Source organism: Nanorana parkeri, unplaced genomic scaffold (genome assembly GCF_000935625.1).
Source record: "Nanorana parkeri isolate BGI_ZX_2015 unplaced genomic scaffold, ASM93562v1 scaffold1202, whole genome shotgun sequence".
In the NCBI taxonomy this organism is placed as follows: Eukaryota; Metazoa; Chordata; class Amphibia; order Anura; family Dicroglossidae; genus Nanorana; species Nanorana parkeri.
In genome coordinates, this window is record NW_017307470.1 from 12,785 (window position 1) to 39,501 (window position 26,717).

At 39.8% G+C, this 26,717-nt stretch overlaps 1 protein-coding gene across 1 annotated transcript in view; it reads right to left on the bottom strand.

The window, feature by feature from the left end:
• SLCO5A1 (solute carrier organic anion transporter family member 5A1) overlaps positions 1 to 26,717 on the bottom strand; it is a 78,435-nt gene that overhangs the window by 4,003 nt on the left and 47,715 nt on the right. The window contains exons 5-8 of the mRNA XM_018568523.1: positions 18,983 to 19,181; positions 17,047 to 17,182; positions 8,203 to 8,444; positions 3,542 to 3,606 (exon numbers count right to left, since the gene is read on the bottom strand). Coding sequence (XP_018424025.1) covers positions 3,542 to 3,606; positions 8,203 to 8,444; positions 17,047 to 17,182; positions 18,983 to 19,181 — 642 coding nt within the window. The remainder of the gene's footprint in view (positions 1 to 3,541; positions 3,607 to 8,202; positions 8,445 to 17,046; positions 17,183 to 18,982; positions 19,182 to 26,717) is intronic.

The window sequence follows — 26,717 nt, forward strand, 5'->3', positions numbered from 1 at the left end:
TTTTTTTTTTTTTTTTTTTTTTCAAAAAGATGCTAACACTACAAAGCAGGTCAGTTGCAACTTCTTTCTACTGAGGAAACCTGATTTAAGACCCAGCAAATATATTTTGGGTCTAAGAGTAGGCTGACCTGTGAGACACTGCAGATACTCTTTTCATAGTCTGTCTGTGTTACAATGCATTTCACCCAATAAGGGTAATATGTAAAAAATGGCTCCTCAATTTTTGAAACAAAGGGTGAAGTACAGTATTACTGGGGTCTATATAGAAATGCCTAAAAATTATTTATAGATGTATACTCCAATACATCTATAAATAATTTTTAGGCATTTCGTTTTAGAGTGATAGTAGAGCATAAGGTCATATTATCTGCCATTGTTCAGCAGAAATTATGTTGAGGTTAGTCTCCCAAGTGTTCACACGGGAGAGAGTGCGGACAACAAAAAATAATATCAGGGGGGCGTGTCCGGCCGGCGATCGAGATGGCTGCTTAATAACGGAGCTCTGCCACTCCAGCCCGATCAGTGACAATTACAGCAACAGTGAAGGACCCTGTGTGACACTTACCTGTCACAACACTGCCTCATCCGCCTGCCGACATGCCTAAGAGGGGAAAAAATCGTCATTCCCCAAAGAAACTCACTGCTTTCTTCCCCGCAGTACCTCAGGCAGGTGAGATCCTCAGCCAAACTCGCTCAATCATTACACATACTCAACCAAGCTGCCTGCTGCTTCCACCACATCTGAGATGAACTACCTCCCACACTCTCCTGCTCTGGATTTCATCCATACCGCACCTATGCACTCGACTTCCTGCATACCCTCATCGTCTACTTCTGAACCATGCCTTTTCGAATAACTTTCATCAATGCTAAAGGACTGAACAGTCCATACAAATGCTCCAACCTCCTCCGAGAGGCAAAATCGCTCCAGACTGATATTCTCCTGGTCCAGGAAACCCATTTTTCTACATCCAAAATGCCTCAGCTTCACTTTAGAGACTTTCCACATGTTTTCTTATCTTATATCAATATAATATCAATAATAAACCACCTTCTTGTTCTATTAATGAGGGCGAAAAAATAATAGATAATACATTCAGGGCCATGATACAGTAGTACGTTAGTTTAAAATACAGAAAGAGATTTGTCACAGGAATGTGGAATTTCTTAATGAGCTGGGGAAAATACATTACTTGTTATCTTTTAGAACATCAATTATGTGACACATGCCTTTACAGTACAAAGTGTGAAATCAGCCAAACTTCAAGCTGAGAGGAGAAATCCTGGTTATCAGTTATGCGGAATACAGAGATAGGGTTACCCCTCAAATTATATGAGTACAGTTGCAAGCCCTGATCTGAAGGGTATGATATGTGACCAGAAAACTAGAAAAGGAGCAAAGATGTTGTCCACTATGAAGCTAAGGTATGGAGCTATGATGGTAAAGACCTACTACTGTAGAGCTTAGTAATCCTAGCTATCTGGCAAATACTTTGTATACGGAAAAGATCTGTCTGGCTGTTAGCATCTGTAAAAAAAAGATTCTGGGTGTTTCTGTAGTTTAGAAGCTTCAGTGTGGAGAAAGAATATTGGAGGAGTGTGCAAGAGGTACAGGACACCCAAGATCTCTAGTATTGTATGTTTGCCAATTAGCTCCAAACCGAATTTCACCATGAAGTCAGTTGAATACCCGGGTATGACAGTTTATGACAGAGCTTTTTTTCCTCTGAGAAAAAGAAATGATACCCTACAGAGGCAAAAGTGTTAGTGGAGAACCCAGTGATTATTGGGAGTCTAAAAGTCTAAGAGTCTAAAAAAAAGTGCATGGGAAATGGTTAGTACCACTCTCAGTTTTTTTCTGCCGTCTGTTCTCCTGCTGGGGAGTTCAAGTGCTCCTGTAATATAAAGTGAATTTACAGTTATCAGGTAAGCAGGAGGTAAGGACATGAAGTTGGGGTAAAAATTTTCTTTAAAAAAACAACTTCTGACAAAAGCTCTAGCCCTTTCATTCTTCCAGAACCTAGAATAAAAAAGTTTTTGCTAGAAATACTAAAACAGTGGCAATATGGGAGGACATAAACATCTATTTTTTTAGATGATATGTTTTGGTCTTGTACTGTTTTGGTCTAGTAATGTTGGAAGCACTTATAAATAATCTTAGGTAATCTGCACCATAATAGCAAAATGTTAAATATTTGCCAAAGATTGCTCAAACTTGTAGCCTAGATTTCCCAGGGTACGTCTGTTGAAACTCATGCTCCTGGCAATCTATGTAAGGACAGTGCAATAGCTTTTGAGAAGAACTTAGAAAGGAATTTAACAAACTGTATAAAGAAGAAAAAAGACCTTCTTGTAAGAGCTGATAAGATATTGTTCACACCAAATGTGTCAGGCTATGTTGGGCAGCCTTGCCCTACACAGTTGCAATGAATAGACAAGGCGATTTGCCTGGTGTCCTATGATGTCACTTCACACCACCACACAGCAATGGTGTGTGCTGGAAAACGTAGGGCATGCAGTACTTTTTTTAGTGCACAGTGTTGCGACACACTACACCACTTTGCAACACTCTGCAGTGCATTAAAATGAATTAAATTTAATTTCAATACATTTTGAAAAAAGTTAAACTGTGATGCGCTGTAATTACATCATGGTGCACACCAGCATTTGAGTGGCAATGCACACTGGTGGTGTGAATAGGCCCAGAAGAACCCCAGTGGGACAAAGTCTTTAACTTGATTGCTTATGAGGGGATTTGATGTGGTGTCCATTATGAGGTAGATTCACTGCTTTTATAGCTCTTTGGTTTGATATGTATTTCACTGGCTGCAGTTCACGTCTCTATGATAGAATTGTGGAACTTTAGGGTAAAAGTTCCTTTAATTTCTTTATTTTCTTCCCATACTTACAGTATATAGCACTGATTTATTACTCAGTACTTTACCGATTACATAAAGCCATTCACATCAATCAGCTCCTAACCTAGAAGGAGATAACCACCATAATTTTTTCCTTTGATCTCGGACATTTATAGTAATGCACCTAATATTAGGCCACAATCTCTCAAAGTTTAAATGTTTATTTCATATTGTTATAAATGCTTTTTCTCATCTAGTGTGCATTTTTAAGAGACAATACAATACATAACTTGTCATACCTAGGACCAATCTTAGAGCATGGCTGTGCATTTCAAATCTAAAAATAGAACAACAGCTCCACCTTGTGGGTAAATATCACAAATGTTAGAACTGCCACGAGATAGAGAGGAATTTCATTTAGCTGTAATGTACAAAATGTCTTCGTTCTATATCGTCACTTGCAACACTTGTGAAAATGTAAAATTTTCCAAATCAAATGTCATATTAAAATGACATTTATTTACATTCCCCTAAAATTTCCAAACATATAAATGTACTACTGGTGAATACTATATAGCAAACTTGAAACATATGATTTCTTTAACCTTTATTATTTGTTTCGTACAATAAACCGCTGTTGTTGCAATGAATAATCTTTAGAGACATTTAAAAATAATACTTACCAAGAGTTCTCAGCAAAACAAACTGCATTCCTAATGCAAAAGGCCTCTCACCGTCATCCACAGACCTGCACAGAAAACATCCGGTGGTATTAAAAATGTTAACATTAAACTTAAAAATTAAATCAAATGATTCCACTGGTAGAGCCATCTTTTGTTTCACTTTCTAAATAAAAAGGGTTGTGCAGAAATATTATGAAGTAAATGTCAGTGAATACAAATCTGTCATTTACTTATTGAAGCTCATTTTACATTGTTACACAAGTCTCTGCATCTATAAATCACTGTACTGACACCCTTTATATGATATTGACACAATGTAGAAGACATAGAAAGCAGGGGTAGGCTTTCGAATGACAGAGCAGTCTACAAAAAGAAGGGGTTTATGCAGAGGCCAGCCAATTGTGACTGAGCTGGATTGCGATCAGATCACATGCACACTGTTCATTCTGTATTTGCCTCTTTAGGAGATCATCTAAGCAAATGCAGTATCCTGTTTGCGGAAGGGTCAGTAAAAAAAACTGATTTCATCTGGACTCTTATAAATCCGCTATACACTAATGGCATTGTGCTTATACCCATCGTCAGATAAAATGGTTTGATAAAGATTATGTTATCAACCTGTCATTACCACCTTAAATATATTCTGTATTTGATATATTTTACACTGTAATCTGTATTAACAGAGGTTACAATAGTCGTAAGCACAAAAACACTTTCTTTCCTATTTTATACCATCTGCACCACTATAAATGATACACAATCCAATTGAAGAATGCAGAATTTATTTTTGTATCCTTCAATAGGACTGTGCATCATCTATAGTAGTGCTGATGGTATATAATAGGAAGGAAAGTGTTTTTGAGCTTAAAACTGTTGTAATGGTTCGTTCCTTGTCTTGCACGCTCAGCGCTACAGGTTCTCTTTTATAAAATAAAACAGTGGCTATTTGCAATCTAAATCTAGGTGGTTTATTTTGCTGACTCAGAGACAGGTTGGAAATGCAAATCAGTCAAATTGTTTTCTACCCTGAGAATGGCTGCTTAGAACTGTGACTTTAACGAAAGTCTATCATTTAAGTAACTGTGAACAGCTATAACTGCTGGTCGCCAGGTTCAGAAAGATTTAACAACCAAGTTGCAAGGCAAGAAATAAGAATTAATGAAAAAAAGGTGTTACTTATAACCATCAAATACAAGCTTACATGTCTACAATGCTCTGGGAAACCGTCAGTTTCTATTTAAGACAGTAGAAAATGAAAATATAGGCCCTCAAGAGGTGTTAGTGTGCACAGCATATTAGCACATTATGGCGGACTTACCTTGCAGACGATGCCCTCCAGCGTTGCAATGTCAGCGCTCTGCTCTATCGCTGGTACCTAAGTTTTCTTCCATGTTCGGTGTCTTCAGCCCTTTGATTGGTAGGGATGATGTAACTCCTGTGCCTGCGGGTCTCAGTGTATACAAACGCTGACAGGCAGGAGAAAGCAATTATGACAGAAGAGATATGTAGAGTCTTGTCTGTCATAAAAACCTGACCTATCAGCATTTTTTTTAAAATGGACTTTACTTTCAATTTAACTAAAACTGTTAAACGGGTCATTAGCTAGAAATAGGACTATTTTGAATCTATTTATCAAAGAATCCCCAGGCCCAATAAATATTCACCCAAAAGAGTCACCCAAAGTTTTGCCAGGATTCGCCCATCAGTTTCTGCTCACATTTACTCTATTTATTATGCAGGCAGCCAAGAGCATACAAATTACAGTGAGGAATATATTTATTTGATCCCCTGCAGATTTTGTAAGCTTGCCCACTTACAAAGAGATGAAAGGTCTATCATTTTTATCATAGGTGTATTTTAAATGATAGAGACAGAATATCAACCAAAAATCCAGAAAAAACACATGATACAAATGTTATAAATTGAGTTGCAGTTCAGTGAATAAAATAAGTATTTGATCCCCTACCAACCAACAATAATTCTGGCTCCCACAGACTGGCTATGTGGTACACAGATTAGTCCTGTCCATTTAAGAAGGTGCTCCTAACGACAACTCGTTATGTATATAAAAGACACCTGTCCACAGAATCTTTCTTCCATTCAAACCTCACCACCATGGGCAAGACCAAAGAGCTGTCAAAAGACTTTAGGGACAAGATTGTAGACATGCCTGTGTTAGCTCTCCATGGTGCTGAAACTGTTTATATACCGTGTATGCACTATGAAGGTTAAAGGTCATACCAGCCTGGTATGTCATGTATTTAGGCTAATACCCCACATAGTGAGGGAGGTGCAAGCATGCAGCCCCCTGTTATATTAATAGCATGGCCAGCCCACAAGCATTCAGCATTTGGGAAGCTTTGAGAGGGGTTCACAAAAAAAACAATTTGCCTTCAAACTTTCTTCCTCTAAATAAAATTAATAAAGTCCCTTCTAAACAGACGGAAGGTGGAAGAGTCACTGGTCTTACACATTTACTGGTGTGTGTGTGTGTGTGTACTATGTAGCTCTGTCTAAGAATACACAAGGCAGGATGTAAAAAAAGAGTCCAGAACTTCTGCTGGCTGGAATGTAAATATAAAAATATTCATATGCAATATTTCATGCCTTGGCATTTGCATCTAAAAATAAAAAAAGTATTTTAAAAAATTATTTTAGTCCTGAATATAACAGAGAAAGAACGAAAATACATACTAAACCAGGGGTCCTCAAACTACGGCCCACGGGCCACATCCGGCCCGTAAGGGTCCTTAACACGGCCCGCTCCTGGTGGTGGGTTGTGGGCGATGAGATGCGGGTGAAGGGCGGCGGGTGACAGGCACCGGGTGGCGCTGTCTTCACTCCCTCCCAGTGTCGTAGTGGGGGGGGCGCGTCACCGCTGCATCAGATGCGGCTCTCTAATTGGGCCGCCGCTCGCTCCTAGCGCTAATAGAGTATATTCTCAGAAGCTGCACACAGCGTGCGCCGGTTTAAGTAGTAACCAGCACGCTCTGTTGCAGCAATTTTTTCTATTCAGCCTGGCTTCCTGACCAATCAGGAAGCCGGGCAGTACGTCATGACTCGTGTCACGGCTTCCTGATTGGTTAGGAAGCTGGGCTGCCTACCAACAAGTGAAGCTTGCTTCCCAGCCAATCTGTAAGCCATGATGCAAGTCATGGCATACCACCTGGCTTCCTGATTGGTCAGGAACCCAGGCTGCCTAGAAAAAAGTGAAGCCGGGTTCCTAGCCAATCAGGAAGCCAGGAGGTGGGTCAGAACGTGCCGCCCAGCTTACTGATTGGTTAGGAAGCCAGGCTGCCTACCAACTGAAGCTTGCTGCCTAGCCAATCAGGAAGCTGGGCAGCATGTCATGACCCGCCTCCTGGCTTCCTGATCCGGCCCCCAACAATGTCTGAGGGACAGTGAACTGGCCCCCCGTTTAAAAAGTTTGAGGACCCCTGTACTAAACCATTATTCCTTCCCCTTATTATTAGGCTCTGCTATATATGATTCCCCTAATGCACATTTAGTTGCTCTTTAAAGTGAACAGCTCTGTAAAAAATGGGCCTTAGGCTGGAACTGTACATACTGAAAGCCTGTGATATTTCATAAAGTTCATTCCAGGATGCTGGCGACGAAACAAATGAGGCAGAATGGTAGAGGAATATGTTCACAGGCTATAGAACTTGTATCATGTGTGGTTGAAAGCAAGCTTCCCTGTGTGCCTCTAATCTACACTTCCAAATGTCATATTGCAGGAGATATCTACAGGGAAAATACACAAGCTGTCTACCTAGCCAACTGCATTCCTTAGAGAAAGGATGCACACAAAATACATAAACACTGTTTGGTTTACAATTTCAGAATGTTTTGTATGCACAGATAAATGATCAGTGCAAACAGTATGTTAGAATAGAAAAGCCAACACTCAGAATGTCTGTGAAGGTTCTCAGTTATCCAGGTCATGATATAGCCAGTCATATTTAGTCATATTTCAGTCCAATTGAATGTGACTAAATACTACTGGTTAACACTTAGGGGTCTATTTATAAATATTTCACTGATGGTGTACAATAAAAGGTATAATTACAGCGCCTACACCACTGTTATAGGGTTCAGCAGCACAAAGAGTTTACTACCAACACTGTTCACTGCTTGATTATTCATCCACTGCAATAGTTTTTGGAATTTCCAGCACTTATATCAGAGGGCTATAAAAATAATTACTTTGCCGAGGGATGAGAGACAACCACCTTTTTCTCTACTTCTATCTCCCCTTCTTTTCCTCCCAAATACTCCTCCTATTTCCTACCCCCACCCCCTTTCTCCTCCCTTCACACGACTTCCCTCTTCTTCCCACGCTCTTTCCTTCTGTCCTATCTTCCTCATCTCACAATGGCTAGCCTAATCGAAAGAAATATCATTAAATATAACCCAATATTATAATGACTTTGGATAAGAGACATTAAAACGTATTGAAACAGAAAAAAATACCTTGCTGGATTATTAGTCATTGTTTCCTAAGTGGGATTGTTGTGTATGTGGAAGCAGAAGAATCAGAGGAACCTTTGTTGATTTTTTTACATAAAGGCCTTATCATCTAAAGACATGTGCACATATCCTGAATGAGCATCCTGCAGTTATGTATGTATGCAATGTATATATGAAATCCTGCTTCTCACCTGAGAGTCACGATGATGGCTGAGGGTTGTGCACACGCTGTGATGAGACTAACGATAAAGAGAAATATCAGAAATGGAATGAGCGTATTGCAGGTTCGATCACATTTCCCCGACACAGCATAACCATTTTCATGCAGATAGGTCTTGACAATAACCACTCGGAGTTGGCTGCGCTGGCCCACTGTTGATGGAGTTATGACCTGTCGGCTTTGGACACAGGCACATTCAGTATAATTTCTTACCTGCAACAAACATGGGAAGGAAGGGTTATCTTTGATGTTTATATAATATTATTTTAAGCCAATAAATTGTGTTGATTTTGTGATGAAGGTGTAGCCAGGAGTTTGTCACTCAGGGTTATTGTGCATCTGTTTGTAGCAGAGATTGGGGAAAGGATGAGGGCAAACAAATAGACACTGTGCTTATTTAATTTGTGTGATCAGGGTTTAATGAGGGCTGTTTGACTCTTCTTTAAGCCCCGCTGTAACTTACTGTAAGGTTGGGCTGTAGAAGAGGTTGTTTAGTGAGCTCAGTAGTTCAAGTAGAAATGTACACATGCTAGTGAATGAGTGAGTAGAGATTCCTCTGCCTACATTTACTCAGCAATGTACATTTTCAGAACTTTCTTCTCACCAGAGAAGAAAGCACTGAAGAGCCTTGAACACGCTCTCTAAAAAGGAACCTTTTTAAACACTGCATACTGCATGTCGAAGCCTGGACAATACTGCATGGAGAGGGGTTCAGGGAGCACAACCTCACTCTACATGGCCAGGCTCTAGGGACCAAAACCAACAGGAACAACTCTAACTGAAAAAGCAGTTACAGCCTTGGTGTCAAGTATCAGCCCCAATATGTATGTATATATAACATTTTTTAAAATGTTTTAACTTAATGAGATGGAAAAAAAAACTAAAAAGCATTAGCATTCCTCTTTATTATCATGGGTGAAAGGTGCTTAGAAAACGTTCCTAACTAGATAAGTATACTGTCTTTGTTGCCCCTTTCTCTTGTGACATGTTTGTTACAAACAGACAGGTGCCCTTCAACTCATGACTTATATGGAATAGATTGAATAGAGTAGATGAAATGCCCCAGCACATTCCTAATAGGAATAAGCAGGCCAGCTGGTAGTCAGTATGTCTAAGGTTAGACAAGTTGGTGAGAGAATATACCTCTCTCATTTCAATCAGTCACACTGATCCTTCTATATAAATAAATGCCAGAAACTAATTGGAAACAAGATCTGAGCTACTAGCACAAGTCAAGTCAAAGCCTGGAATGAGAACACTATTCTGTAAAAACACAGCTGATATGATGACAGAAGGTACAGTCCTGTAATCAAGATCACAGCATGGAGGAAAAGGTAGGTTGAATTAGAACCAGAAAAGACTTCTCACGGCTGTCCAGAATGACAGTGGCACAATAACCTAGGGTGGTGCAGACTTCTCAGGTTGCCTTGGCTCAGTACTTGAATCACTAAAATGCCAACATGCCATGGACTTACAACCCACATAGTGAAATCATCTCCCCATCCTGAAAGTGATAGCGTCTCTGAACAGCTTTTAGGACTGGCAGCCTTTCAAAAGGCCTGTAGTCATTACAAAATCCTCACTGCTCCCAGCCCTAGGAAGCAGTCATTCTGTGTATATGGTCATAATAAACAGTAATATGTTGGATTTCAGGATCTGTCTTTGCAAAGTACAGCTAAAAGTGTATCTGAAATTTTTTTCTAAGTAAATATGTCATGACAGAAATACAGGGGTATCATTGCTAACAGACTTCTGAAAATGCTAGTTAGCTGGCTGACATGCTGACCCACTGGATTGAAAGTATTATTAAAGTATCAAACCTCTTTTCAGTAATGAATCCAGCCAAACCAAATTTGCATTGCCCACCAAAGTATTTATTTACATTTTTGCCCAAGCACTTAGTCACCATGTTTCCAAACAGCTGACTCCAACTTTCTCAGCTCGGCTTCCCTGAACTTCCTGTTAAGATGACAAGTGACAGCGCAGTCTCCACCAGCTGTGCACCTACTAGCTTGGAAGGCGACTTTGTCCGTGTATGCAAATTAGCAAACTCTGAGAAAAGTAAGATGTTTTTACTTCAGAGTCAGTGGCTCAAAGTATTTAAAGGACAGCTGTACTTCTAACTAAAAATTATCTGATCTACCGCCCACTTCTCCTGAATTATCCTGCACTAACATCCCACCTCCAGCCTCTTACTTATCTGTGTAGCAGAGGCATGTTCTGTGCAATGTTTACTTCTTTACAGGCAGAAATCCTATTTAACACTAAACCATACCCGCACAGTGAACCCTTACAGACTTGTATGTGGCCCGGATGCTGGAGCTGTCTTCTGGGATGGCGCATGCAAGTGTTTGGTGCCAGATACAGCCAGCACCAAGAGGAATTCTGCCCAAGATGATGTAAACCTTGCACAGGATGTGGCTCTGCTACTACTGGAGTAAGTAAAAAGCTGTGGTGGGGGTTGTTAGTGCAGGTCAGTTCAGGAGGGGTAAGGGTGGCTTAGAAGAGTTTATTTCAAAAGTACAGTTGTCCTTTAAGGCATAGTGTGATAATTATATCTATGGCATTAGATATAGCTATGCATTAAAATCTTCACAAATCCTTCTTATTTTTATTATCACTGGTGAACTTTTAGGAATACCTATGCATTTATATTAAATTGTAGACATGAAAATGAACCTGACCTGGCCTGAAATGCTTCTAAGGTAACAGTGCTGAGGTGGAGGCCTAAAGTAACCTAGTTAGTCTTTAAATCAATCCCTGTGTACCCTGTGGGATCCTCATGGCTCCAGATGTAGGTTGTAAATGGACCCTTGACCTCTGCCCAAGTAAAAACTAAACCCCCCACTCCCAGTAAAAAGCCCCACCTGCCATTCAACTTTTCAATGCCAAAGTCTTTACTGCAATGGAATTCTGGCACATAACAGGTGAATAATACAGGGTTGGCTTAATCTCATCTACCTGACTTATCTACCTGAAGTCAAGACGCTATATACAGCCTGATTCTAGGAACCTGGGCAATCAATTTGAGACAAACATAGATACTTGCAGGAACTACAATGTAACTGCAATTTAACACTTTTGTTACTTATGAAAGATTCAATTTAATGTCTTGTACTATAAAATAATAACTATGCCTTTATAACTTATCAGTGCCTAAACACTGCCTAGAAATGACTGGCCTGTATAAGATCTATGCAGAGGTTCACCTCCAGCCCATTTTTACCTCTGCTTACGTGGGACAAAGGCCTTCTCTGCGTTGAGGTTGGAGGCAGTTTATGTGTCAGGATGGACATCACTTTCCACAAGAGGCCCTTTTCTAGCAAATTATATATGAATGCAATTTACTTACTAGGTCCCCTGGTTACCTGTAGATTTAAAGCGTATCTAAAGCCTAAAAATTGTTAAATATACTATTAAAAGTGTTTTTTTTAAATATCTTTCTGTTAAAGGAGAACTATGAGGTGAGTGCTTCTCACTCACCTCATAGTTCTAGCTGACCTGTGACAATGAGACTGTCACAGGTCGGCTCAGTAGATCGGGAGGTGAGCGAACATATACCGGCGTTCGCTCACCTCTCGATCCTGTCACGGCTCTCTGCCGTGACAGGGGAGGGGCTGGATTCCTCCCTCCCCGCTCCGATCCGCCAGCGCTGACTGGCGGAACGGACGGGGGAGGGAGCGGGTACAGCTGGCTCTGCCTCAAGATAGGCAGAGCAAGCTGTCACTCACACAGCTGGGCGGATCTCGACATCAATGTCGGGATCCGCTCCGGCTGCGGCGTCTCAGTATACCGCGAGCTGTAGCTCGCGGTATACTGAGCTTAGGGTAACGGGAGGACGCTAGTTTGTGTCCTCCCATTACCCTAAGGAGAACTATGAGGAAAAGCCCTAACCCCATAGTTCTCCTTTAAGTTTCACAAATACCTGTTAATCTTTCTAGAAATCTAGTGAGTTCTTAATGTCCTATTTATCACTAGGTTGAGAATGTACAATAAACCTCTAAATCCATTTTAGTCCCTTTTGCTAACTTTTCAGGCACCTCTTAGTGCATGCAAAGATACAAGAATATTTAAAAATGCAATTTTAAAAATCATCCTAAAACAGTCATACTTAAAAGCAAGGCTTTATCCTTGAAATCGAAAAGGGTTGCAATGTAGAAATATCTTATACACATTTTGCAGGATGACCTGCTTCTTCAGGAGGGGATATTACTTTAGGTGCTATACCTACAATAGCATAGATCTATGAGCACTAAGTAAAAAATACAATACTACTGCATACAAGAGGTTTGGACACTGCAAACAAAAAAAAGTTGAGCCAGCCCTTATTTAAACCCATCTCCAATTGTCTGTCTTAGTTTTATGAGCAAGCAGTACATAAGGCTAATAGCACAGAGGAGCAGAACACTATCCCTTACTGAACTCCCAACAAAATTATTATTTTTTTTGGTACCCAAAAATCCTCTTTTCTTACTTGTTTGTTGATGGACACAGGATACAGTTATTCTGATACAGCTGGAAGATAGAAAAGCAGTCCAACTGGCGGGTGGGCAACAACCACTGAGAAAATTTTAAAATCTTATGAGAAGAATATCCAAAGAAATTAAGGCCTGAACAAGGCTAGATGAGAAAGATTGTTTACCAACAAGGAATAGCACCAAGAAGAATCTGGTGTTCCAGAGCAGGCAGCACCACTAGGGGTAGGCTGCTATGTGAAAGAATGTTGGACCTCAACAAGAATGGAGTCAACCACCATAAGAAAAAACAGGTGGAAGAAAACTTAATCTAACAGCTAAAGTGGTCAACAAAAACAAAGTTTTCTATGGCAAATACCAAAGCCTAGAATACTTAAAGAACAACTCCAGGAACAAGTGTTATTAACCTTTGCAGTGGGGCTACTCCATACTGCAATGTTTAACTACTTGTTTTTGTCTACTGACTACAATAAATAAGTCACACTCACCTGATCTTCTGAGTCGGCTTGTTGTTAGATCGATCAGCGTCTCTCCCCCTCCCCTGCAGCAGTCTAAGGATCCTTGAGTTATCACATTCTATACACTGTGTATTAAATGTGAGAATGCCGAGGGACATACCATCGCTGCAGAGCAGGAAGACAGAGGCTGAACCTCACATGTAACAATGTCCAGCTCAAGGTTCAGGTGAGTAGAACTTTTTATTTTAGTCCCTAGATGAAAAAGAGCAGTTAAGTCCCAACCAATACCGACCAGTAAACAGCTGGGGGTAGACATAGGATACTCATAACCCTTGACTTCAGGGAAAGGAAGACTTATAATATGACAGCCATCTCAATAGTAATCTAAAGAATGAAAAGGATGAGAGAGACCTAATTAGATAGACTGTAGGCAACATAGGATGACTTAAGCTCTAGTGTGTGGTGGGCCTAACTAATTCAGGATTATGTACATTGGGGTAAAGAAACTTCAGGAAAATAAAAAGCAAATGAACCAGAAATCACGTTGCAGGGTCTAAACGGAAGCTACAGGTTGAAACCGGGGCATTCAACTGAAAGCAAGAAACTTCTGAGAGGCCCAATAAAATTGGAAACAACCCACAGGAAAAAATGGGGGTTTACTTATAAACAGAAGGTTTATGACTATGAGATGTGTGGCTCGCATGGGAGACAGACATAGAATGTTTATGAGATAATACAGTTGTACTAGCTTAAGACTGGTACTTCTGTTTGATCTCGTGGTCTGATGTGACCACCCAGCACAAGAGAAGGTTTTGGCATATCACTGTTAAACGTATGACCAAAAATACACCTTACCTTGAATGGCAAGTGAATAAGGCATTGTTTAAATGTATCAATTACGTCCCTGACACGTAGTCGAAGTGCCCTGTGCATAAACACAGACATAACTGGCACGTGTGACACCAATTTGGATGCCTCAGAGAGGCCAGACAAGGGCTTCAGACATTTGCTCAATTAGTTGAGAAGCTCAAAAGGCTTGCTCTTTGTAAGAGGATTAGCTTTTAAAGATGTAATCCATTGAGACATTGTTTGACAAATTCGAGTCACCGCTAATAGAGGATGGAGAAAGGGTTCTAGATGGATCAAAATTAGATTGCAGATGCTTTGAAATTGAGAGCAGATTGTTTCATGCAGAGCCATGTGCACAAGGTCACATGACCGGGAAATTCTGTACCAGACAGAGCGGTGGGATCTAGATACAGCTATGTCATTTGCCAAACATAAGAAAGGCTGGATGGCCTAACTTACTAAGAGAGGCTACAGAAACTGGGTTCAACCAGAGGGCTATGCCATTGCTTTGTACCTAGAGAGCGATCTGCAGGTAACTAGCACAGTACACAAGGTCTGGAAAGAGCCAAAAGCAGAGCCCACTGCCCAAAGGTTACATTCCAGGCTATATTCGGCCCATCCATGGGTCTACTTGTAGAGTGAGACTTCAGAGACTGGGTCAGACCAGAGGCTGTAGCAAAACAAATGATTATCCGAGCTACAGTGCTCTACCCCAAACTCCTCAAAAACACCCTATTGACAGCTGCAAAGATAGAGAGAAGCTATATAAACTTCTCCCACAATATATTAAACAAAAGACACTGCGCTATATCTAATATTATAAAACTCTAAGTGCATATACTTAGTGACAATTATACAACATGTTCACTCCAACTTATATATAGTCCATATAAAAATATTCCCAAAATTGATATGATTAAAAATAACCAGAGGCTGTGCCACAACCCTGAGCCTGGAGAGCATTCTGCAGCTAACTTGAAGTGCCACAAACAGGGCGCAGTGTCCGAAGGTCACATTCCAGGCTTCTCCCGTAATCTTCGGTCTGGTGGGGTCCATATATGGACAAAGTATCACTGAGAAAACACCGATCTGGATAGCTGCTTTATAGAAACCAGCTCTGGTAGTCCCCTAAACATCCTGATTTAGAAGAAAAAACACCAGTGGGGTAATGAGAATGTATTTTAAAGAAATAATATGGAAAAAATATTTCCATAATTAATTGGAAAAAAATAGAAAAATTATCTCAGCAGAGCAGAGGAAACTCATCCAACTTCCTAGAACAGTAGAAAAACGGAGGAATCATGGTTGGAGGCGGAGTTATATGGCGGCAGACTTAAAGTAGTATTAAACTCTCAAATTTGTTTTCAATAATGAATCCAGATCAAACAAATATACAGTACATTGCCCAGCAAAGCATTGCTATACTTTTTTGCCCAAATACTTACAGTCATCATGTTTCTGAACTGCTGCTTCCAAGTCTCTCAGCTCCTCTTCCCTGAACTTCTTGCCCAGTACAAGATCACAAAGGACAGACCAAACTCCAGCAACTGTTCATCTACTAGCTTGGGAAGAAGGGAGGAGAGGGGCAGGGGGGAGGGAAGCACCTTGATTTGCCGTGTTTGTGGAGACCCTCACACCTCTCTGCTTGAGAAAGGAGTCACTCTAAAACAGGAAGTCAGGACTAGTGCCTAGGGGACTAAAACTAAAATTAAGGAGCAGCATTCATTGTGTTTTCAGTGAGTGATTTAATCAGCATTTGAAATAGTTTAAAATCCTTTTGACTTTAATATCACTTTAAAAAAAAAATTATTTGGTAGTGTCCAAATCTCCTGAAGGTGGCAGTATAACCTAATTGTCTCAGAATAACTGAATCCTGTGTCCTTTAATGAACAAGAGAGAAATTACATTTTTGTTTTTGGGTTTAGATAAACGTAAACCAATCTCAATAACTGAAAACTAAAACTTCCATATAAAATAGGATGCAGCACTTTGTAACCTGTGATGCTGTGTTTATAATGGGGCTACAATTTCCTGGGCAGGGAACTCAAGCAGAGAAGCCTCTCTGCAACAGAAGATGAATGGCACTGCCACATTCATCTCTCTACCTCGTTATACACAGTGCTATCCATTGTGGTCATTTCAACCACCCTGTAAAGTTAAAGATCCAAGGACCATCAAAATGTGCCAGCTCTGTTTGGGACTGTTTTTTTTACATAATTATTTATTGTCAAACACTGTAATCCAGTTAAGACACAGCAAGATAGATCCAGCACTTATGATAGCTTAATGAAGAAGGCACCTCCATACAGCACAGATAAAGCCAAAAGCTAACACTCATTTCTCACTCTGAACCCATGCTTTGTGTCACATTCTGAAAATTATTAATAGGGTAAATAGAACAGTAAGAAACGTTTCCACTGAGGAGCAGGCATTAGAGAAGGTGTAGGGATTTTGCCTAATCCAGTGAAGGCAAATGTGCTTGAGGGTCTGTATAAACTAGTCTTTGTTAACATGAGACAGGTTTTGCATTCCCATACAAGTCTATAGGAATGCAAGACCTGCTTAAAGCAGGTCAAGTGCAGGTCAGGAAGAGGAAACTGCAGCTCAAATGCACCTGTCTTTAAGATCGGAATGGTCTCAAACTGATGTCAAACTGATGCCATCAACACAAGCCTCTCAACACAGACCCTTACGGATATGGTGGATAATTCTGCACTGAATGTGTAGTGAATGAGCAGTGAATAATGCTTAATCCAGTGCATTGCATGCAGATGTGTTTTATAAATATGGTGAATGATTCTCCAGTTAATGTGTGACAAAAAAAAGCACTGGATGTTTATTAATCCAGTGTATGTGTAGGCAAGTGTGTTTTCTGAATATGGTGAATGATTCTCTAGTGAATTTGCTCTGAGCATGCAGTAAATGTTACATTCAACGCTTTATAAAATCTCACAGTCATAACCTCATAAATATGAGGACCTTTCTTCACTTCCAAGCAGCAAAGTCAGCGGGCAGGTCACATTTTGTACTTACAGCAATGCTTTGATTTCCCACATTGACACATCCAGCAAGACAAGGATTGAAGTATGTAATTCCATCCGATCCACACACTGGCTCGTATTCATGTATTTTACAACCACAGTTAACATTACAGCCACCTGTTAGATTCCTGTGTGCCATCGTTAATGTGGGGCTGGGAAGGAAAGTAGAACAAATTACACTTGCTACAAAATGTGAGCTACCGTGTAGACAAAATTATTTTGCATGTCCAGATCTCAAAATGATGTTACATATCTTCTATTTCTGATTACAGGTTGATTAAATATATACATTCCAGTTTATGATATTCTAATTAATAGGTATAGTGGAATGAAAGGAAACCTAAAATATGGTATATGAAGGCAGTGACTGCTGACTTCCTTCTGAAAATGCTAGCTGCTTGGCCTTCCTTCTGATCCTCTTATTTCATTACTTTCATTACATATTTCATTCGATTACTGACCTACAACAAGATTGCAGATAAAGACTAGCCTGCCTTGCTGTAAGCTTGTTTCAGGTCAGTGACTTAGAAATTACTAATACAAGTCGGTGAGTGTTATACCCATTAGAAAAGCATTTTTGAAAGCTTTTGACAAGGTTGCCTGCTAACCTGAGGTCTGCAGTGGCAAATATACATGACTTTAGGAGGGGGACGGAGGGGAGAGTAGTTGAGCTAATATGTAAGAAAAGTATTGCTATACCTAAAGCACTTTTTATGGATTACTGATCTCACAGTTGCTCCTAATTTCGGTATAAAGTAAAATCTCCCATCACTCCTGCATATTGTGGATTCATATGTATGATTTAAAGGGAACCTATCAGGATAGAAATATATAAGGTTCTACTGGTGACCTGTTTCTGAAGATGCACTATATATATTCTTGGTTCTCTGCTTTGTGAGAAACTTGTAACAAACAAATATCCCAGGTTCCTTTCAAAGTAGAGAAAGGTTTTCAAGGATAAATGGAGCTGAAGAGGATGCGAACTCTGTGGATAGGTACTATTAGTTTTTTTCTGGGGAGGGAAATAATGGATTGTAAAGCTGCAGCTTAGAAATGCAAAGAGAGGGAGCAGGTTTACATGCACACCCACATTAATAGGTCTCACGTGCTTTTGTAATTTGTGCTACATATAGTGAAATAACGAAAAAGTTGGATTATAATTAGGGATGCACCGATATATTGGGTGCCGAAACATATCGGCCGAAAATGGCACGGGAGGAGAGCGCTGTAAGCGTCCGGCATCGCTCCTCCCCGCACCTCTCAGCCTCCTGTCACAGAGGAGAGCAGTGTGGCCAGAGACAGCCAGTGCTGTCACAGCAGGCTGAGCTCAGCTCGCTTAGTCTCCTGTGATAGCTGTCAGGAAGGAGAGCGAGTACAAACACTCAGCGATCAGACAGAGTATGTTTACAAATGTTCATTTCGGTGCTACTCTAATTATAATAATGAATATCTCCAGCAAACAACATTGATAAATAGTTGGTTATGACAATATCAGAACAATAGGTCCTAAACTGTGAAAAGGGCCCTGCCTAGGACAGGAGAGGTTCAGGCCTTAGTAGGCCATCCCTTTATTATAACATTGTGTCTAACATTAATGGTTATGTAAAGCAAAAGGACTTTACATAACCATTACTAGGACTAGAACTTTGCCTTTTCTGGTTCAGGTCTGCTCAGCTATGGCAAGATTACCTGTGTGAACAGCCAGAAAAGGGACATTTCTAATTAGTTAGATGTGGGTTTGTTTTTTTTATTATATACAAGATGGTGTAAACTGTGCAGCTACAAACATTTTTTACTAAATGATAACCCAAACATGTCCATAAAGTGCATCTACCTGAAATCCAGCCCTGGGATATTAAACTCAAAGCAAGGCAAATGTACTACCAAAACTGTTACTGGAAAAAAATGTGATCAAAGTGTATACCTACCCAGTAGTGTAAGGTATATTAATTCCACCAAGATTAATACTCTCACATCCCACAATGAACAGGGTAGAGAAACAGAGCAGGGACACACCGCTACAGATCATTGCCAACTTTGCAGATTCTCTTGCACTCAGTTTAAGTTTCTTGATGATGTAGCCACCTAACACAATCCCAACACCAGCACTGGGCACAATAATCAGGCCTGAAATTCAGAAAACAAATCAACCATATCAGCACTTGGTTTTCTTTCATGTATAAAAAACAATAAAAGTAAAACTGCACATTTTTTTAACATCAAGTCACTAACCTAATTGAACTTATTTATAACATGAAGACACTATTAGAATGTGCATGCACTGGAACTAGTATGCAGTGCTGTGTGAGGCCATTAAACCAGGTAAGCCTCAAGAGAGCTGGTTACCATTAATCTGGCAGGGAATTGCAAAATGGAGAAACCTATATCAGCAATCCTCTTTCCATTTAGCATCACAGATTGAAGAAAGGTGAAGTGTATGTTGCTTTTCTACATTATTACAAGTTACAGGGCTCTGGTAACCAATCTGCAGCCCTTTGGTACTTGATGTACGATCCCCAGACCCCAGCAGTCAGTAGTGGGAGTGGGTCATTATTAGTAAATGACCTGCAATTGCAGTGACTTCTTTTAGTTTTTTACATGTCCCCAGTCTCTGTCACCTTCAGCATTTCCACAGTGTCTGACCATCTCCTGTAGGATGTGTTTAGTCAGTCTTCTTTAGCATTACTTATACTGAATATTATGTGTGGTGGCCCCTTGGTGATATCAGGGGCCGGAATTGAGGCCCAATATACCTCGTTAGTTGACCACAACTGTTAGAGGGCATCATCACTGTTCATGTCACTGCCTTGTAAAACAAACCTTAGAGTTATGTTTTAATGGGCACAGAAGCTAATGGATCAGGTCTGCATGTCTATATAACAAATATGAGCTGCATGTTTCCGGTGCAGCCAGAAAGTAATCAGCCAGCAGGATTAAAAAGCACAGACTAGCTATTTACTGACATTTTTAATGCACCATCCTGGTGGCTGCAGGTCGTTCTGACTTATTAAAGTGGTTATGTTATGGTCCGGGACATCCATCTATTTCATTATCTTATTTCACTACATCACTATTTAGTACATCTAGTTTCATTTTACCTTGCACTATAAAAAGTAAGCCCACGGGGTTAACTTTTACCAGACTGAACCACTTTAGATCAACAGACCTATAGATTTTAGTAGTCAAACATCTATCTGGTCACATCTGGTTGTTATTATTTCTTAGATTTAATTTGCAATAATGTTCTGGTTTTTCTTTTTCAATTGTGCTACAAATTTACTGCTTAAATAGATCATCTTTAAAGGTGATATTATCTACCATAGTGGACCATTAGAAAGGAAAAAGGAAAGGAGCATGAAAGGAAAAAGGCTTTACATGAATTACTGTAAAGGAGACACAAAGAATGTGTTAAGGTTCTATGCATTTTAACTGAAGTTGTGGGAGGAAGAAAGAAAGAAAAGTTAGCAAGGAAGGAAAGAAAATGGTGCCACATCATGATCTGATTTTATTAGCCCGAGAATCTATAGAACAAAGGTTTTATAAAGAGACCAATGATCTCTATGTAGAATCCTAGTCCCTTCCCTGTCTTTCCGTGGATTGTGCATTCAAAGCTTCACACCTTTAATCAGAGTTTAATTTTAAAGTTTTATTCTACTACTCGTATGGGGAATTATAATGTCTGAAGTGGATATATTGCCTGTGGCCTGGGTGGCAGTTGATAAAAAAAATCACATGACACATTCCATACTTTGCTACAATCTGCAGACTGGTATGGAAAAGCGGAGGGGGTCTAGGGAGGAGGGAAATATGGGACAATTGAAGCACTGCAGGTGAGTGCCGTATGTATATATCCTTAGCATTGTCCAATCTGAAAGAAAGTTTCTTGCAAACTGAGTTCAGAATTACATCATCGTTCCCCAGAGTTGCTAGGCAGATTTTGATTTGAAAAAGAACACAATGTATGTTACTAGGGGACTTGGGGACATGCTTGCTTTATATACAGAATACCCACTACGTTATGCTATAATACATTTGCATTATGCAGAGTTATTTTCAAGGACAAATCTGTCTCATCTAGAGACGCAATCTCCGGGAAAAGGCCAGCTCTGTTAATGTAATTACATGAAGTCACCCTTTGCCAAAAATAACACATATGAATCGCTTTACATATAGCTTATTCTATGCACCATTCTACAATTCAATATCCACCTCCTAGAAACGTCTCCTGTTATTTATAGCTTTAATATGAAATCCACTAAAAGCTTTCAGCGTGCATTAGTATTTTAAAGCACCCGCATTAAGGAGCTTATAGACTTCCCTGGCATAGAAACCGCAGCATAAAATAATTTTAAAAAGCATTGATTTACCATAAGTCATTGACAAGTAAGGAACAATGTATCTATTTTTACAATATTATCCACAGCAAAGAGAACACTAGGTAGAATGATTCTTAATTTACTCTTTGTCTGCACTAATCCTCTTCTGCATGTGTGGTATAAAATACTAATGTTTAGTGTATTTTCGTATATGATCTGTGGCCATGATATGTGCAGTTAGGGCAGATTTTGTCTAACATTCTTCAGTCAGTGTAATACCTTTAAAGTAAACCCCAACCTAAAGGGTCTGCCTCAGAAAAAATACTTGGTCCAGTGCTGTGTTGAATTTACATCTTTTGTCCCATGGTAACAATGGGGAATTGACCTCAGCACAGACTATAGCAAAAGACAATGAAGATTGCGCTCAGTGGCTGAAATGCAGAGCTACTACAAGTCATATGACCAAGCATGCAAGAAAGTACACGAGGGAGCAATCATTTGAACGTTTGTTAGCACACGTTAACTTCAAGGTCAAATGACCTGTGTTAGTCTTCAAACTGATCTCTCTATTGCTGTGGAGACCACTTAGATCTTTGGCCCAAGCTGTTATTCTACTCAAGTCAAGATTAAGACCTACCCTGTCTAAACCTTGTTATCATCATTACATTTTCAAAAGCAGGGGCCTTTGCTGTTCGCTGAGGTTATGGCATTGGACAATTCAATGGAAGAGAGGGGGGGGGGCATTGCATCAGAAGAGGGTAAGCGTTAGAGATGTGCACTGCGAAAAAATGTGTTTAGTTTCGTTAGTTTTAAATTCGGATTTGTGTTATTTCGTTTTTCGGGATTCGGTTGTGAAAGTCAATTCGGACGAAATTTGGTAGCGGTAGTTCGGTCGAACGTTCGTTTCGTTTTCGTTTTTTATTCGTTTAGTTCGTTTGCAGCAAAGTGACATTTGAAAAATGTTTTTCTCCTTCTCTGTCACTTTGCTCCAACGAACGAATCGAATAAGAAACGAAAAACGAAACGAACGTTCGACCGAACTACCGCTACCGAATTTGGGAAATGGAAATTCAGATTCGTTTGCATTCGTTATATCTGTAATTCAGAATTCGGATACATCCAAATGTCCGAATTTCCGAAAATTCGTCCGAATCGCACATGTCTAGTATGCGTTAATCGTAACCTAGGCTGAGGTCAGGGCTCCATGGAAAGCATGGGAATAGTACCCAATGGTCTCCAAAGGGATCAAACACTAGCATAAGGATTGTAAACTAACATAGCTATTTGCAGGAACCAAAACTATGTGCACACTTCAGGACTATTTTATTCTTTAAACATTTTAATATGAGAGGTTCACTTTAACAGCCAGTATTGGAAGCTGAACTACAATTTGTGATTAGGACCACTTTATCACATACAGTGGACCACTGGTTAGAGTAATTAAATACAAAGAGGTTTGTTTACAAAAATGGCAGGAAAAGAAATGTGAAGGTGTGGTCTATGACAACAAATTAGATGTAACCTGGGCTTACAAAAGTAAAACTTATGCCTAAACAAGCCAGTCTAATTCCTTCATATATTTGAATGATGAAATCCAATTAATTACAGTGAGCAATATTGTGTGTTTTATTGGGGGGTTTTTTGCTTTAGTTTAATGTAATATCTTTTCAACTGAAGAAGATGAAGTAAACCAATCTATGTATTTGTCATGCCATTGACATGACTCGATATGCTTGGATGTTTGTAAAATTATACAACCCTAATACCCAAAAAGTTGGGACGCTGTGTAAAATCTACATAAAAGCAGAATGCAATGATTTGCAAATATCACAAACCCATATTTTATTCACAATAGAAAATAGAAAGCATGTTAAATGTTTAAACTGAGAAAATGTATAATTCTAAGAAAAAAGGTAATTTTTAAAATGATGGCAGCAACACATCTCAAAAAAGTTGGGACAGGGCAACAAAAAGCTGACAAAGTAAGTGGTACTAACAAGGAAAACCTTGAAGAACTTTTTCCAACTAATTAGGTTAATTGGCAACAGGTCAGTAACATGATTGGGTATAAAAAGAGCATCTTAAGGTGCCCATACACCTTACGAACTTACTACCATCGCACACACCGGCCCGTTCGGCAGTTGTCGAACAAGCAGGCCACTAACTCACCGAGAATCATATGATTCTCGGCGGGTTTTCAAGCCTGCTTGTTCAACGGAAGATGTGCGACCGTACAGTAGAAACGGTTGCACGCCTTCCATACACTGTACGATTATCGTACGATCGTGGGATTTCCTGCGATTCTCGTACGATAATCGTACAGTGTATGGGCACCTTTAGAGAGTCAGAGTGCCTCAGAAGGTAAAGATGGGCAGAGGTTCACCAATCTGTAACAAGCTGCGTCTAAAAATTGTCAAACTATTTCAGAATGATGTTCCTCAAGGTAAAATTGCAAAGACTTTAAATATATTATTATCTACAGTACATAATATCATCAAAAGATTCAGAGAACCTGGAGAAATTTCTGTGCGCAAGGGACAAGACTGACCATAATAGAAGTCACCAGCACTCGATGGTTGCCCCAAGAAGATGGGACCCTGTGTGGCCCCGAAACGTTGGCTGTATGATGCATGTGACAGTTTAATAAAAAGTGGTTTACTTCTTACACATATCATCGAGTGCTGGTGACTTCTTTTATGGACTGTATCTGACACGGCGCCATCTGTATTGTCACTTCAAGCACCAACTTTCCATTAAGGTCTGTATGCTGTATGGAGTGCAGGTGATTTCGTATTATCAGGGACAAGACTGAAACGCAATATTGGATACCCATGATCTTCGGGCCCTCAGGCAGCACTACATTAAAAACAGGCATGATTCTGTGATGGACATCAGAGCATGGGCTCAGGAATACTTCCACAAATCACTGTATGTGAACACAGTTCACAGTTCCATCCAAAAATGCAAATTAAAGATTTATCATGCAAAGAAGAAGCCATATCTAAACATGATCCAGAAACGCCACCATATTCTCATCATCTCCAAAGCTCATTTCAAATGGTCTGTTGCAAAGTAGAAAACTGTTCTGTGGTCAGACTAATCGAAATTTTACATTCTTTTTGACAACCACCGGCGCCGCGTCCTCTGGACTAGAAAGGAGAGGGACCTTATGGCTTGTTAACAGTGCTCAGTTCAAAACCCTGCATCTCTGATGGTATGGGGGTACTTTAGTGCATATGAAATGGGCAGCTTGCACATTTAGAAAGAAACCATCAATGCTGAAAGACATATCCAGCTTTTAGACCAGCATATGCTCCCATCCAGATGATGTCTTTTTCAGGGAAAGCTTTGCATGTTTCAGTAGGACAATGGTAAATTGCATACTGCCTCTATGACAACAGCATGACTTTGTAATAGAACAGTCTGGGTGCTTAGCTGACCTGCCTGCAGTCCAGACCAATTGAAAATATTTGGCGCATTTTGAAACAAAAAATATGATAAAGACCTAGGACTGTTGAGCAGTTAGAATCCTATATCAGGCAAGAAAGGGACAACATTCCTCTCCCAAAACTCCAGCAACTGGTCTCCTCAGTTCCTAGACGTTTAAAGGGTGTTGTTAAAAGAAGAGGGGAGGCTACACTGTGGTAAACATGGACCTGCCCCATCTTTTTTGAGACATGTTGCTGCCATCAATTTAAAAAGGAACTTATTTTTTTCTTAAAGTTGTACATTTTCTCAGTTTAAATATTTGATATGTTTTCTATTTTCTATTATGAATAAAATCTGGGTTTATGACATTGCAAATCATTGCATTTCGTTTTTATGTAGATTTTACACAGCATGCCAACTTTTTTTGGAATTGGGGTTGTACTTTGCTGACCACTTTTCTCTTAGCAGCATATTCTGCATTTTAGCACAGAAAAAAGAATGTAAACTTTGGTACACCCCTACATGAAGCTCAAAGCTCTGCTATTTTTATTTTAGAACATTTCTTATTTCACTTTTGCTGCCTGTATGAATAGTAGACAACTGTTCCTGATGTCAGTGTTGATCACTACTTTGTTCTGCTTATGGTAGCCAAGCTCAATCTCATTATTTTCCATTCATTTTCAAGCGGATTCTAATTGACAGACCAGGGGGAATGAAGGTATGGGGGGGGGCAGTTGGGGTTGGAAACTTGACTTGATTATTTTCTTATAAAGCCTGTTCACAACATAACGTTGTGTTAAACACACAGCACCATGCATTTAGCGAACGCTATCGCTTGGTACCATACACTCGGTGCATTGAGTTGTTATTCATTTGAATCCCACATCCCATTTTGTGAAAAAATAGTGCATCTGCCAAAATAATGTCCATGGATTTGGCACAGCACAGAACATGCAGTTGATAATATTGTGAGAGCCCTGGAGATAAACAGATGTTTATGAATGTCTGTGTTTTTAGTTTACTAATTATACTGAAGGCATCTTAGCACTAGGGAGGTTTCCTGTTTGTGTGCCCCCAACTGATTCTCTAGCCTTAGCAATGCTGCCAACAACAGCTTAAGCTGCCAGTTGGCACTTAGTAATAAACCTTTTCACAGGAGTTTCCTAAAGTTCATTACTGAATCCTGATACTTTAAAATCCAAGTCTTCTACTTTAAATTTCAACAAGCTTGTAAGCAGAATGCCTCCCCATTAGAGCCGGTGCAGTACTGTGCAGCCCACCAGATCACAGAAGGACAGGAGCACTGCCTGGTCCTGTATAGGATGCTACTTGTGGTCCAGGTCACCCACTGATCTGAGATCTGTAGACAGGGAAATAACTAACATGGGCATTTATCTTACTGATATTAAAAGTACTGTTATCCTTTAAACATACTGTATTTTGCCGTGTATAAGACTATACTTTTTCATAAAAATATTTACCTAAAAATGGAGGGGCTTCTTATACACGGGGGGGGCGAGAGGAGAACCGCGGTTGCGAAACTGCCGATACCTCTGCAAACTAGCCTCACGAGTGAAACTTCCGATTGCAGAGACAAGCTAACAGGTTTCCTCCAATCATGAGCCTTATGTAGTAAAAGATGTGGATCCGCGCTTTATGGATAGCCCTGATTTAATATCCTAATACCAAAGCAGCTGCGCCCTCAACACTGGGGTCCAAATAGATAAAGTGTGTAAATGTGCAGCGCTAAAAATTAAAGTGCATAATATATATAAAAAAAGTAAATATATAAATATATATAGTTAAATATATAAATATATATAAATTAGATAATAAGACAAATCTATAATATACAGTGTATAACAATTTAAATCCTTATAAATACAGTGTGTCCACAGTGTTAAATATCCAGTGTAAA